General features: G+C 44.8%; 1 protein-coding gene across 2 annotated transcripts in view; it reads left to right on the top strand.

Annotated features, from left to right (window-relative positions):
• Positions 1–15763, top strand: part of SMAD9 (SMAD family member 9) — a 43303-nt gene extending 27540 nt beyond the window's left edge. For both annotated transcript variants that reach the window (XM_055802087.1, XM_055802086.1), the window contains exons 6-7: positions 3887–4143; positions 8081–15763. In XM_055802087.1, the coding sequence (XP_055658062.1) occupies positions 3887–4143; positions 8081–8224 (401 nt within the window). In that variant the 3' untranslated portion in view covers positions 8225–15763. The remainder of the gene's footprint in view (positions 1–3886; positions 4144–8080) is intronic.
• The last annotated feature ends 89 nt before the right edge of the window (positions 15764–15852 follow it).

Genomic DNA, 15852 nt, shown 5'->3' on the forward strand with positions numbered 1-15852 from the left:
TTGTACATCTAGTTCTAACCTACTCAGAAAGTAAAGCAAAGCTTCTTTATCAGCATAAGCTGTCAGAGGGCTGTAGATCAAAGCTGAGCCCAGCCCTAAAAGAAGAATGACAAAAGATTCCAGTCAAAGCTGTCATTTGAGGATGTTGCATCTTGTGACTTTCTGCCCAAAAAGAGGAAGAGGCAGACCAGAAAGAAAATGAGGTAAATGCTAATGGACCTCATCCTTTCAAACCTGAAGATCTGTCATTGATTAAAAGTCCTTTAAAGTCTTACACTAGAATCTGCCCAAGGGAAGGGAGCAGGTTGCCCAGAGAGGAGCTCAGTGTATCAGAGATCCTTAATTTTACTGGTGTTCCCTGTTCATGCAAATCTTAACAGAACATGTTCAAGTGGAGTAGAAGCGGCACCAGTACAGGCCTGCAGAAGAGCACAGAGCAGTTCCAAAAGCATGTAGTTCAAAGGCATGCTGGACAGATGAAAGCTACTGAAATGGATACAATTGTCACATGTTAACAGGGGAGAAAAAAGAGTGAGTAAACAAGATTAACTCAGTAGGATAAGGATATGTGATTGAATTGTCATCTAGTGTATCAGCGTGAAACGGTTTCCTGGAAATACCACATCAAAGCTAAAAACAATCCAGAACACAATGCAACATCTACTAGCATTTGGACCTGTTTCAGCAGTCAAGACTTCAAGGGCAAAAAGGGGAATTCTGATCAGAGTGTCAAAAAGATGTTGATACTTGGAGGCTGCTGAGTTTCCAGTTTCTGCAGAGAGCAATGAAATCCCACTAAAACATATGGACCCTTGATTTGGTCTTCTACAAATATGTATTCATCTGCTCGGCTTGCTTGAGGGTGCTCGTCTCTGGTGGATGAATACCAGAAGAATGGAAATGCACACTGACATTTCATTACTGCTGTATTTATTGCTTTTAAAAAGTCCACAAGGAAAAAGCAAATTGTAGCCTCTGCTTTCAGAAGTGACTTTGGTGTTTTCATTATTATAGATAGTACACAGTTTGGGCAATGCCTTTGAAAGCATTCTTTTTGTTCAGAAGTTGGGTTACTCAATGTACTCTAAAAATCCAGCCTTTAAAATTTTTCACCTTAGCACCCAGAAGTGTGGTCACCCTAAATCACACCTGAAGATTTGAAACGTGGTGAACATTTATGTCCTTATGCTTCTCTCCCTACCCTGTGTTCTTACTCTATCTGTTTATTTTGGAAAGTTATATGGATTCCGTCAAGGTCAGCTATGACCTTTGCATTTTCAGTCCTTCCCTTTTATCTGTCTTCCACAGAAGGGAAGGCAGACATGGGTCAAGTAATAGCTGTCACAATGTGCAACACCCTGTAAAGCTTGGTGCAGTTGGACTGGAGCTGACGACTGCTCTAATGGAGCTGTCATCTCACCCATGTTCCCGGTGCAGTGCTAGTGTGTGCTCTGAGCCGCACCCCTGCCACTCACACCTCATCTCGTGGGTGCGTAGAAGTAAAAGTCAAGCGATGGCTTGAAGACAAACTTCAAGGTTCCTGTCTGAGTCACCCTGGAAGTCTATGGGAGAGCGTATTTTTCCCAGATTCCATTCCCACTCAACCTGCTTTTCCCTGAGCCTCTCCCACTTCTGTTTAGAGGCTGCTTTTGGCTTAAGGATATGCTGCTGCCCCTTGCTGTCATGACCACAGAATGATGAACAGACTGGGAATATGTAACCAGGCTTTTTTGTATGAAAGACAACGGGACTAAAACTAATTACAACTGAAATATTAAAGCATAGTTATCACTAGCTTTGCAGGCAGTCCTCTGAGACTCTGTGAACATGTGCATTTGTATGTAAGGGCTTGAATGCCATACCTGGGAATAGAGAGGAGGATTTTATTTTTATTTAGTGGTGGTTTTTATGAGAACAAAGGACTGAGTTCTTCCACCTTTCTCGGCCATGGGAGGGGTTCATCTCATCTAATCTAGCCATGGGAAGGGTGAATGTCTAGGCATCTTCACAGGATGACTTGGCCCCCTTCGAGGTGTGGTTTCATGCTCACATTTAAGCAGTCTGGGTCCCCATTGCCACGCTTGCACTGATGAAGATCTCACTGCAAATAAATCTTCTTTTGTTTTGTTTTGTTTGTTTTTAAGTTTATTAGCTTGTTCAGTTCCTCAATCTGGATGGCTGCCCAATCCCCAGCCACTGCTTCTGGCATGAAAGCAGGTGTGGGAAGAAGCAGCAGGAGCAGGGAATGAGAGTGCCTTTTCAGCACCTGCACAGACTTCCATCAGTTTAAGCTGGCTGTGAGCCTGCACTCTGTAGCGGATGGAGTGAATCATCTGGTCACAGTGCCTTTCATCGTCTGTCAACTAGAGAAGACATCTACACAATTAGCTTAGACAAGATTCCTACCTTTAAGGTTGCTGAATTGGGCTAGGGTAAATTCTCCCATAAATTTAGGTATATTTTCATGCAAGCAGACATCCTGGGGGGACCAGAGTCTTTGAATGGACAGAAGCTCATCCATCTTCATTTCCCCAAGGCACGGTAAAAATTTGGGAGTTAGCATTGGTAAGTCACTTGAGCACGGAAAAGTCCTGAAGGAATTCAGTCTTTTAGGTTCCAAGGTCACTTGGAACAGGATCTGATGAGTAAATCACATCATGTAAATGCAAATACATGATCCTGATGTGGTGGATAAAGCAAAATACAGAAAAGCTATTTTAAGTATACACCATGCTGTGTTTGAACTGTATGAGTTAGGATCCTGTAGTAAAAAAATAGCGTGCAATGAAGTGGATCTTGGTCAGTGTGCATGTGCTCAAAAAAGAAAATATGTTTAGATGTGTAATACATAACAGATTTGTCAGTTCTCTGACAGTTTTGATCCATGTTTTGTATATGGTTGACAGATGTTTGATATTTATCTGTGCATAATTATTTAAGTGTGCCCTGGTGGCCAAGAAGGCCAATGGGATCCTGGGGTGCATTAGGGGGAGCGTGGCCAGCAGGTGGAGGAAGATGATCCTGCACCTCTACTCTGCCCTGGTGAGGCTGCACCTGGAGTGCTGTGTCCAGTTCTGGGCTCCCCAGTTCAAGAGAGACAGGGAACTAACTGCTGGAGGGGGCCCAGTGGAGGGCTACGAGTGACTAGGGGGCTGGAGCATCTCCCTGATGAGGAAGGGCTGAGAGAGCTGGGCCTGTGTAGCCTGAGGAAGAGAAGACTGAGGGGGGACCTTATCAGTGTCTACAAATATCTTTGGGCAAGTGTCAGGAGGATGGGCCAGGCTCTTTTCAGTAGGGCCAAGTGACAGGGCAAGGGGCAATGGGCACAAACTGCAACACAAGAAGTTCCATCTGAATATGAGGAAGAACTTCTTTACCTTGAGGGTGACAAAACACTGGAGCAGGCTGCCCAGAGAGGCTCTGGAGTCTCCTCTGGAGCCATTCAAAACCCGCCTGGACATGACTCTGTGCAAGCTGCTCTAGGAGAACCTGCTTCAGCAGGGGATGGGACCAGATGATCTCCAGAGGCCCCTTCCAACACTGACCGTTCTGTGATTCTGTGATATTTGTGTCTTGTCATAAAGTACTATGCTGCTGGGTTAAAAAAGTATACCAGCCTTCACTGACAAAGAAAAACATCATGTGCCAAGACTTTTTTCTCCTAGACCAGTTAAGAAGATTATCTGTTGACGCTGGTGGGTCTGTTGCACAGATAGATGGATAGGCACACAGTTTACTGTCTTTTGAAAGTCAGCATATAAGCACTGAGTGCCTGGAATGATCATGGGCTTGTATGCCTGCACCAGTAAAATAGTTAAAGAATTACTGGTATAAAGTGTGTTGTGAACAATGGAGAAATAATACACGTTATTTTTCCTTTTTCAAGGTGTTCATCTTTACTATGTTGGTGGAGAAGTTTACGCCGAATGTGTCAGTGACAGCAGTATTTTTGTGCAAAGCCGCAACTGTAACTACCAGCATGGTTTCCACCCAGCCACTGTTTGCAAGATCCCCAGTGGCTGTAGCCTCAAGATCTTCAACAACCAGCTCTTTGCCCAGCTGCTTGCTCAGTCAGTCAATCACGGTTTTGAAGTGGTGTATGAGCTGACCAAGATGTGTACTATTCGAATGAGCTTTGTTAAAGTAAGTTTTCATTGTTTTCTCTTGCATTTCTGAAAAGGCAAATCACATCACTTGCTAGCTTTGGTGCAAAACTGGACCCCATCAAATCCTTCCCAAGTGGGGATTTAGACACCCAGTTTGCAAATAGCAATTCAGACTGCCTTTTTTCCAGTATTGCCTTAAACTTCTAGGTGCTTAAAATCGGTAGCTTTTGTGGTCAACCTGGAAGTGTCTTAGATTCCAAAAATTAGGCATTCCGTAGGCTTTTTGTGGAAAATAAGCAGAGATTGTGTGGCGGTGTTCCCCTATTGATTGCATAAAAAGGTCAACTTGGAGGGGCTTAGCAACATGTAAATGTTGTAGCACATATCTTAGGCAGTCGTGATCTCTCCTATCGTTACTGGTTTGCAATAGAGCTTGGTAGAGCCATAGATCTGAAAATAATGTCCTTGTATCTCTATTCTAATTTACAGTATAGTCTGGTATGTATAGTCTCAGTCAAGGAACACTGAGTCCTCCCTCAGCCCCACTGAACTTGCTGGGAATTGTTGTTGTTTGTCACCTGCCTGATCCCTGGCAAGACATTGTCTTAGTTTCTAATGACATCCACTCTGGCCAGCCACACGACGAGAAGGGCTTCTTGGAAGCAGAATACAAAACCCAAAAGCGCATGTGACCTTCCCCCTCTTATCTGGAAGAGACAGGAGGCCACCAAAGCCATTACTGTTCCCATGTCTTCCATATCTGAACTTTGCAGTCTGACTGCTCTGTGTGTGGTGTATTGGTCTTTGTGGGAGTTTCTTAAATCTTCTGAATGGCCACCTCACCAGAATGAGATCTCTTGACTCCTTTTAGTACTTAGGATTTACTTAGGTGCCATCATAGCACCTAAACACCAGAGAATGGTGAGTATTTCAAGGCTGTTTACAGATGGGCTATGACTTCCTATAGTGCTGCTGGGGAGAGCTGGCAGCAGCGTTCAGCCTGCAAACTAGAGAAGTTGCACCATTAAAAGCCAGTTGGTCCTGCTAGGTACCATAAGAAGTGGCTGAGTATGTCTCTTTGTCTTGCAGATTTGGTTCTATACAAATGACTGAATCAAGCTGATTGAATTCACGTCAAAGATACTGCAAAACTGCTTGAGGCTCGAGCCCAGTAACCCTATGTTCTGCAAAACAGATGTGTTGAGTCCCACATAGCTTTCTGGTCTGACTCTTCCCAGCCATCCTTGGGGACTTGTCTCCTTAACTCTCTGAGAACATTAAAAGTACCCAGCAACCTCTCCCAAGAGTCCAAGGCAAAATCTCCCTGCCCACGACCATGCTGTTGCTTTGGTCTGGGGAAGGGATTGACATCTTGTTCACACACAAGCATTAGGGGGAAAAAAGAAAGCAAGAAACCCAACAAACAGCTTTTTCTTTAATGGAAGACATGAATGGGCATGTTGTTTGTAAAGGCAGTGTAGCCAGTTATGCAAAATTTTCATTATCTCAGCAACTCAGGGGCAGCCTCTTTGATGTGTTATCTGCCTTCATGCCCAGCGTGGCAGCAGAAATGGTGGTGTTAATGCACTAAATAATGCTGCTGCCGTATTATCACCTTGCTTTGTTGAAACAATAGCAGCCACTGTAGTGCCTCAGGTACCAGAAGACCAGCGCAAGGAGTTATTTTGAACCCTTTCCCATGACCTTTGGAAAATGGCTATGCAAATCTCATCTAGGTTCTTCCTTCCTTCCTGGCCTGTAAAAACTCTTTCCTGTAATCAGTCTTCTCAAATTATTTCTCTCCAAAGGTGTGAGCCCTGATGTGTTCGGTCTGGGGACAGGAATGCCCTGGGTATTGGGTGTGTGCTGCACAGAGGAGCATGTTGTCACAGCCACGCACCAAGAGTTCCCAGGTGCAGGACAGACAGTCTTGTGGCTTCTCCCCTGATTTGTGTCCAGATGCTGCTGGTCACCTACAGCCCACAGGGCAGACAGAACCCAAGCGCTCAAGACTGCCTCCTACCCCACCAATGCTTGAGCTACCAGCTGGGAGAAAGGGATGGGGTGGGGACCAAGACATGACAAACTTGCCAGGGCTGTATCATCTTTTGGAGGCAGGACACGGTCCCATGGGTGATGAAGGTCCTGTCCCCTCTGATACCCTTCCTGTGCCCTCGGAGCAGCTGGGAGGAGCTCAGCCCTCAGGCAAATGTGAGTATCAGTTTTACTCACATAAAACTGTTTGTGAGACAGTTTTATGTGAGTAAAACAGTTTCCACCCACAGAGCACTGCTGCTGATAACCGAAGCAGGGTGGCCGTTGTCTCCCTCCGCAGCAGCGGCATCGCCCCTGCGGCGAGCTCCAGCCGGCAGCGTGAGGCGGCGGCAGCGTGGCGGCTGCCAGCAGAGGGAGATGGCAGCCCACCGCCGGCTGCCCGGCTCCTCCGAACCTCCAAACCCGCCAGGTTGCGCTTGCAAACCTGGAGTTTCTGGTCCTCCGGATTTTCTGTTCCGCCAGTCAGCAGAGGTGCACCAGCACCTGCCCTTCTGGCCGTGTTCCTTCACTGCAGCTGAGTCCTTAAGACTCCACAAACTCAGAAGTTTGACAGTGCTGATTTGAAGGGTGGCATTTTGTGCAAGTATTTCCAGAACATTAATCCGAGGTGACTGCGAACACAGGCCCTTTCTAGCCTGAAAAGTGCTCTGCAGGTCAGAAGAATGCTGCCTGTTTGAGAGCACTCTTTGGGCTTCCGTGGGTCTCTTGTGCTTTCTTCCCCCTTTTCTTCATTAAGCAGAAATGGATTTTATCCAGACCACTTATTATGGCACCTAGTTTTGGTGTTAATCCTAGTTTTGCAGCTGATAGTCTGGAGGAGTGGGTTCTAGCAGCCTCGGTTGTCTGCGTTGGTCAGCACTCTACAGTTTAGGTACCTTTAGGCAGGCATCAGTCTTAATATGCCTCTGTGTCCTTTTTTCATGACAAGACTGTCAACCTGCCTGACTAGCATAACGATAGGTAAGGCTCAGCTTCTCTGAGCAGTGGCCCACAAGTGAAGAGCCTCATCCTGCAGCGGGATGGCGTTTTGCACGTTGCCCTGCAGAACTCCATGTTCCGTTCTGGCAGTGAGACAGCCGGTGAGCTGTGAGACTGCACTGTGACTTGGATGCCTTGCAAAGCTGTGGAACCAGGCTGCCTGCTTAATGAGCAGATACTGTGCCCGCTCGAGGCACGGGAACTGCTGGTTCGCTTTTCTCCCTGCCAGCACCACATCCCCATCTTCTGTCAGGTGCTCCATATCCCTTATCTCTCCAAAAGAGCTGAAGAAGTTACTGCAGGACTTCCCAAAGCAGACAGCCAGGAGCTCCCATGGGAAAAGAGGACATGTTCAAGGATAGAAAACCTACAGAAAATGTGTATGCATAAGTTGGGTATGGCACATAGGAACCTTGCTGGGAGTTTGCAGGGGTTCAGATAAATACCTGTAACTGCTAGAGTCTCAGACTCATAGGATGCATTGCTACCAATAAACGAAGCAGAGCCCAGGATCGTTCCCAGTTCCTGTTAAAGTGTTATGACAGGGCCTGGCCTGCTTTTTGTCTGTGCCAGACAGCAGTCTGGCAGAGTTTCCTGGGCACGTCTCTGGGGTGCGAACAGCAGGGACCATTCCTCACGGGCTGTTTGCAGGCAGCCAAGCTTGGAAACAGGCCTTTCCATGTCAGTTGGTCTCGGCACCTGGAAGTGTGACTGAGCACTTTTAATTTAATAGTACAGAGTCCCTGATAGCTATGGTAACAATGACTTTAAAAAGGAACAAAGCTTCTAGAGAAAACTTATCCTTAGGACAAAGCATTACATCTTGGGAACCTGTGTGATGGGTTACCTGTAGTTGTGTTAGACTGACAGCACTGCAGTTGTGATTTAATGTTGTTTTTTTAAATAAACACTCACTTTTTGGTCCTTTGATGCTTTTATAGGGCTGGGGAGCAGAGTATCATCGCCAAGATGTTACAAGCACACCCTGCTGGATTGAGATCCACCTGCATGGACCATTGCAATGGCTGGATAAGGTGCTGACACAGATGGGCTCACCTCATAACCCCATCTCCTCGGTCTCTTAAGAATCATCTCTAGAATTCCCTTAGGATGGATGCTATTGCAGGCAGTGGCTTATAGGATTTCCAGTGAACAGAAGCTTCTATATGTAGATGTATGTAGATGTAAATATATCTATACATAGTCTACTCGCCTTTTTTTTTTTTTTTTTTTTTTTTCATGCTACATTTTGTGGTTTCTAGTTACTCTGATGCCAGTACAATAAGTTTAGAAATTCAGGTATAGCATATCTGTTCTCTAGTACAAAATAAGCCAAATTCCTGCAAAAGTGTCAAACATGTCCTGTGAGCATCTTCATTCCCCAGCCGAGCCAGTAAACGGTGTGAATTCTTAGCACTTTCATGCAGATTCAGAAACCTGGCTGTAGCTGTTCCTAGTAGGTGAAATTCACCCCTCTGCAGGCAACCAAAGTCAGATCTCTACACCATTTATATCCGTTTTACATCCTAATTTCAGGTCTAAAAGAGGACCTTAGGTGGTGCACAGGACTTATGCATAGAGATGACTTTTATCCAGTGAACTGAAGGACTAAACTGCAATTCCAGTCTGTCTCCCTACTGCAAAGCACGATGGGACAACAGGTCCTCTGAGGAGCTGAGGCACCCCTGTCTCCCGTAGGATTTAGTAGGAGGAGAGATCCCCTTGGGATACGTTCAGCACTGGAGCCTTATCAGAGCATTCTGGACACATCCAAATAGTCTGATACTGTTAACACAGTAGTGTACGGTACTGCTACACTGAAAAGCAACAAGCTCCTGAGAAAAAGGGAAAAAATAGAATTTGAAATATATACCTGTAAGTTTAAAAACTAATTAACTTCCAGTGCTTTTTTGCAAAATACATACATACTTGCATATGTATCCGGCATGTAAACTGAATCCTATCCAATATACAGTATTGATGTAGTTTGTTTTAAAGTTAGAACTGTCTGTAGTTAGACTACTGTGCTAATATCAAGGGTACGTCTAAAAGGGACTTAACTGTGATCCAGAAAAGGGAAATGAAGTGTGCATTGAAGAACCAAATAGTGACTTCATCATTTGTGTTGGGATAGTCTCTGTACTGGGAGCAGGAAGCCCCATGCTCACAGGATGCCATGAGAAGGAGGTAGGAGTCAGCCACGTCCACCCGCTGTGCTGAGGCAGTGCTTAGGATCCCACTGCAAAGCTCAGGTTTGACAGAGGGGGCTTCCCTGCCAGTCACTTTGGACATCCCCATGCACGGTTTCTCACCTTAGACACAGGCTTCATCATTTGCAGTGTTTTTGCCTCGCCTGTAGAGGATGGCAAGGCAATGTAAGCCACAAACAATCAAAGAGTGAATCTGCGTGCAGAACATACTTTACAAGCTCCTTGTCTGTGGTCCTTCTGTAAGCAGGGAAACCTATTGTCCACACTCTCATCCACAGAGCCAGCCTTACAAAATGCTGTTCACTTGGAAACCTTTCCTGAGGAGGCAGGTGAAACTCTTATCACGCTTCGATGATCCCCATTACCTTGCGGAAAGGGTAGAGGACTATTTCTTTCCAGGCATAACAGTCCACTGAAAATTGTTTTGCTTTAAGGGTCAGAGAGAGTTGTAACTTCTCCAATCTCATTCCTCCTTAGAACACACCAGAAATACCCTGACAAGAAAAAAAAAACAAACCAATTTTACAGAATGTCTCTTTTCTTCTCACACAGTATCTGGTGCTACACATTTTACTGCATAATTAGAAGAGGATGCCTGAGATCTTGAGCTACATCACATATGCAAAGGAAATTACATTCACTTCAAGACTTTCGTGTGTTTTAGATGCTAGGTAATACCTGTTACAGGGTGGTAATTATGAACAGAGCAGAAGAATCAGTAAACTAGCAGGCTTACTTCATTCATGCGTCTTCAGCTGCCTGCAGAATTTGTAGGGCACAGAAGGATAAACTATCCAGTTTGAGCAGTAATAGCAAGTTGTATAGGAAATCTGAAAATGTGAAGAACCCTATTCTGTCACCATCTGACGTCAGCAGTGTCCCTGTAGGACAGGAAAAGCTTTACAGTCTCCTGCAGCAATGAAATCCAATAATGATGTTACACAGAAATTCCAGGCGTGCCATTTACTGTTCAGCAGACTTGAGAGAGATCAGTTTGGAAAAAGATGTTTCCCTCAGCTCCCTCTGTCATCAGTGTCACTGTACTGAGCATATACTTCATGTTTATTGCATCCTTTCTTCAGTAATTTCTCTGTGCTTTTTCATGACACTCATCCCTTTGCTTTCTCAGCAGCTAAGGACGGAGAAAATCACTTCTCCTGTCCAGGGTCTAGCTCTGTACTTTATCCTATATTCTTCCTTGTCTTTTAGGCTGAAACCTCTTTCCTCCTAATATATAGAGAAGCGTAGGGATTACTTTTAGACATTCCCAGCACTGTCATCTTCCTCACAGAGAGCAAAGCGGAGGTGTTCTGAGGTGCATCTGCTCTTGGGCAGCTCCAGAACCCAGTTTCCCACCAATGCTGTAGAGGAAAATTGGATGGCCAGTGAAGAGAAGCAGGTTCTTCTGGGGCATCGTTCGTTTCATCATAAGGCAGGTATTTCAAGTGAAATATGCTGCGCTCTGAGCATGCTTATGTCTTCCCATTGAGTATAAGGGGAACTCAGGGTCACCAGCTCAAATGTGGACTGCTGCATCAGACATATCCAAAATTAGATGAGGTGGGCCCCAGGGAAGATGTGGTGGTTTTCTCAGCCTAGTAATGATGCTTGGTCAGTGAGTGTCTGTGTTGTTTAAATGGAAGTTGGTAAAAAAGAGCAGTTTTTCCTTTCCTGTATGTCTACTTTTACAGTAATTCTCATACAAATAGGATTTAGCTTCAGTGCAGTCCACGCATCTCATTAAAGGTAGTCACCTTAATATTCCCATACTAGTAAGTGAAGAGGCATTTCTGGAGCATGGTTCTTCTGACCTGTTTAAAATGTCTGTATTAGGATGAGATGAATTTCAGCAAATTTAAATATTTGCTGGAATTTGGATCAAAGTGCCTGATTCTGGGCAATCAAAGCCAAGCGCCAGCTCAGAGTTAGCCTTTGGGAAGGTCGGTATCACAGTGTGAACTTACTTCCAATTTTGGTGGCCTCCAGGAACTTAGTGCACTGTATGAAGTGCTGTGCAAAGCCCAAGAGAAGGGAGAGCTCACATCCCAAGGGAGAAGTGGTAACAACGAATGAGGCAAACAAGTAAATTGGAAGATGACCCCTGCCCAGATGCAGTGATAAAAAGTAAGGCTAACAAACCATTTATTTCCCTTTCTTTTTGAACAAAGTCTCTCTTGCAGGCTTCTCTAGTACATGTGGATTAAATTTGGCTAAAAATCCAGGTTTCTCGTAAATTACAGCAATGTAACACTGTATCTTACTCTACTATCTCTCCCTTTTGGGAGGAGCTGTTTTCTGCTGAAAGGTCTTCATGAGCCTATCAACCTGTAGTCAATTTAAAGCCTTTAAATGTACTCATTAATACTCAAGCATTGGAGATAGTCTTCCTGAGACATTTAAAATTACTTAGAGGGAGACTACCTAGTTGAAGGCAGATTTTTTTCAATTATTTTTGAGCCATGAACAGTTCAAACCCTCTTGAAAGTTTCTGCAGAGACGTACCATGCATCAGTAGGCAGCAGTGGGAGTTTGGTCAGGCAGGGGCATAAAGCACATTCATCATGGTACGTAAGACCCTTGTTTTCCTACTAAGTGATCAAGAGGACTGCTTAATTGCTGCCAGTTCTTCAGCAGCGCCAGTATTAATGTGCCATTTGCATCCAGAGGTGATGGAGGCAAATCTAGCACCCTGACTGCACAGAGCCATTCAGTGGCACTGCTGCTCTGACAGCTTGGTCCCCTGACCTCACACTGTAACAGCTGATCAGGTGCGGTATAGAAGTGGCTGTAGCATTCAGAAGCACAGCGCGGGCTTTGCCTCCCCATCAGAGGCTACACCACAAGCGTCTTTACTCCTTGTGAGAATTTCATGGTGTGCTGTGGTCAGGCTGAAGGATAACATATCAGCAACACAAAGGGGGAACTGTGGGCTCAGGTAACAGCTGGAGTCGAAGAAATTCTTTCTGTGTCTCCAGCAGGTACCGTGTCAAGAATTTCACCGCCCTGAGCAGCCTTCTGTGACTGGTCCCTGCCTTGAGCAGGGCATCAGAATTGATGCCCTATGGACATCCCTTCCAATATACATTATTCTGTGGGTCTGTGCTGGGATTCAGACAACTGGTTGCCACAGGCAGGAGCTCTCTGTTAATAGAGACAGTTACAGGCTGAAGCACATTTATCCTCATCTATTTCTGCATGCATTCAATGCAGGACAGAGTTACAAGGTATTAACGTTCCCTCAGCATAAAATCAACACTGCAAACATTTCTCACTGTAAACATCATCTCCACGACACAACTTTTAAAACGGAGAAAATCAGGCATTTGTGACTGTGACTACTTGATCTGCTTTTCTTGGCTTAAAATACTCAGCTGTAAGCTTTATGAATTAGAAAGTCTCACCAGTGACTGAGAGTTACACAAACAGCTGTATTTACAGAGGCAGCTCAGGCAGGGACTGACTGCTTCTTGGCTGGCTGGAAACGATTTATAAAGAAGCTTGATCAAGTTTAGTAACTTTGGAGAGATCTCAAGTATAAGGCCAATTTTATTGGCTCATTAGAGACATCTCTGGTGCAGCTATAGCTTTCAGGAATACCTGAGCACTACATAGTGCTCAGCACAGGAAAGAAACATGACATCCTCTGTACTACTCACCTCTCCCCCCAGCTCTTCATAACCTAACTTAGTAAAACCAAAACCAAACACAATAAAGAAAGATTATAATGAGTCTAGGGTAGAGTAATTAAATACCATTTTTCAAAGTTGAGAAGTACTGCCCAGAATTTATATTTATATCATCAGGAATGTGTTGAATGTAACATGTCCCATGTGCTCTCCAAGCCAGAGGTGAGAGCTGCTTGCTCTGGAGAAGCCCAGCGAGCTGGTTGTTACTTGAACATCTGAACCCAAGCCCTACTGGGTGAGTGCAAACCCCACTGAAGTTGAGAAGATTTTTATAGAGGACTTACAGTTCATGGTTGGTTTCAGTAGCCAGAGATGCTGAGAGGATGAAATAACTGGGGAGAAGGGAGCGTATGACCAGATATGCTCAGTGGTCATCACTGGAGGTATCAAGGCAGTACACGCTTGGGCAGCCATTGTGTTCACTAGAGCTTTTTACATTTATATCTAAACTAATCAAGACCCGTTTTAGGAGCTGCTTGGAGTACCACAGTCCTCAGTCTGGTGCTTCCCACACACAGCCTGGCTGAGTGTGCCAGCCTCCTGATTAAGCCATTAGATATGTTGGGGCAAACTGGTGGCCCACATGGTGCAGGGATTAGGCTCTGGTTGCAGTTGGGATCGCCTTGTGCCTCGCAGCAGGACTAAGAAGGAGTTCAGCTTTGGGGCAACTGTTCAAGGACACTGAGCACATCCAGTGTGTGCTCCTCAGAGAGAACTGCACTCTGAACAGAAACTGCACGACTGAAAGACACGGATTATACAGAGCGTCTACCTGGGAACTGCAATAAAGCAGCCCACTTCATGCATAGGTGGGAAATTGCAGTGCCTAAAGGAAGATGGAATCAGCAGGAGCCTTCACAGGGACCCCCTGTGTTATAAATCACATTTATAACAGGAACTAAGAATGGACAAGTGTGCTTCCCTGAGAGCGACTATGGTCAGGTCACTGTCAAGAAAGAGCCTGGCAGAGCTGGTCCCATCTTGCAGTGGGGAGAGAGATTATATGAGACTTTAGATCTGTGAATAAAAAGCTTCTCAACCTGGAGGATTCATTGTAGTCACTGAAACAGGACTTCTTCCTAATGACAGCTCTGGGACTACCTTTCTGCAAGGTACCGAAAGCCTGAGTGGGCATTTGGTCTTTGTTCAGTAGAGAGGAACCGCTTTGTGTCTCCAGTGCAGACAGACACTTCTGCATGTTGTGCACCAGCACAAAACACAGCCTTTGGTTTGTACCGATCATCTATTTATAGGGAGCTCCAGAATGATCAGGAGCAGCCAGAATCCTGTCACCTCTTCACCCCTGGGCTTTCCAAACAGCTTGCCCAGGCGTGCCTTACATTATATTGCCATACTGATGCCATACTTCCCTGCCAGGGAGGTAGGGCATATGGGAGTCCTGTCAAGGGGACACCTCCACTTGCACCTGGGCCATGCTTGCAAACTTGGTGCCTGTACAAATGATGAATCTCATTTGCAGGCCATGTCTTATGGAAGGTAGGCATAACCACTACACCCTCCGGAGTCAGCTACTCTTCCATTATAGCCAATGTGAGCATTTGCAGCTAATTGTGAACAATTTTTAGATCTTCAGTCATAGTGTTTTTATTATCCATGGATGCTGCTATCTTATATTCTGTGTTAGTATTCAAATAATATTGCATATGAATAGCATAGGAAGAAATAGACCAACCAGTTAATAATTTTAAATACAGACCTCATCAGCAAAGAAAAGCTAGAAAAAAACCTGGTAAAGTCTGACCCCTTGCACTTTCACAGTAGTGAGCACATCATGTTTCAAAGTGGTTTTTTGATGCTAAAGTGTGTGTTAAATCTTATTCACAGTTATGTCCATGAGATGCTTTGCAAACGAGAGCAAGGGAACAAACATAATAATGAGCAGAGATAATGCACATTCAGACAAATTTTCTTCACTTACTCAAGCAATTGGAGTTTTTATTTATAATACTCATTAAATGTACCGCAGCATACTTTCTGCAGATAAGTCAGTGTCAGCAATTTAAACCCTCATTTCAATATTGCCTTTGCAATATAAATGGGGCTGAGAAGTGAGACAAGAAGGTGAAGAAACAAGCCTTTTTGTGTGGATCAATGAAGCCATAAGGTTGCATACTTCTATGCAGTCAAGGGGCCAAAATGGTGGATTCAAGCAAAGTGTGGGGTTACGTATGAGCTATTGGTCTGGTGCAGAAAAGCACCATGAATCTACATAGATTTAAGAGTGTTGCTTCTGTCTATGAACAATTCTGACCTCTCTCCTCCACCAGAATCAAAGCAAAATGTCAGCACTATCCAAAAGGAAGTATTATTCACAGGTAGTGATACTCGGTAAACCAGCGTAGATCGCTGTATAGAGAACACTCCCTGGACTCTTTGCCTCTTGAGAATGAAAAAAACTCCTACATGCTTAGTTTCAGGAGCCTGAGAGATCAGGGCAGCGCAGAGTCCTCTGATCAGCCCCAGAGTACTCTGTCCCATGCCCTGTCGTATCAAGAAAGATAACTCAACTGCTAATGAAGTGGACATTTTCACAAGCATTCCTCCTGCTGCATTTGACTTGAGGCATTCTAAATCTAACATATTTAGTCTGATGTTTGAACAATACACTTTTTAACACACTCCATTTTCTTTGGCTGGAATTATTCTATTGTAAAAGGGATTATTCATGTCTTGTGTTTTACTGTTAATAAAGATATTTCTGATTTAAGAGCTCTTTCCCTTGTTGTCTCCCATTTTTCACTTTGAAAGAGACTGGCCCTGGAAAGCTGTAGGTCCCAGCCTGATCACCAGTGACTT

The sequence above is a fragment of the Falco peregrinus genome, chromosome 4, assembly GCF_023634155.1.
Source record: "Falco peregrinus isolate bFalPer1 chromosome 4, bFalPer1.pri, whole genome shotgun sequence".
In the NCBI taxonomy this organism is placed as follows: domain Eukaryota; kingdom Metazoa; phylum Chordata; class Aves; order Falconiformes; family Falconidae; genus Falco; species Falco peregrinus.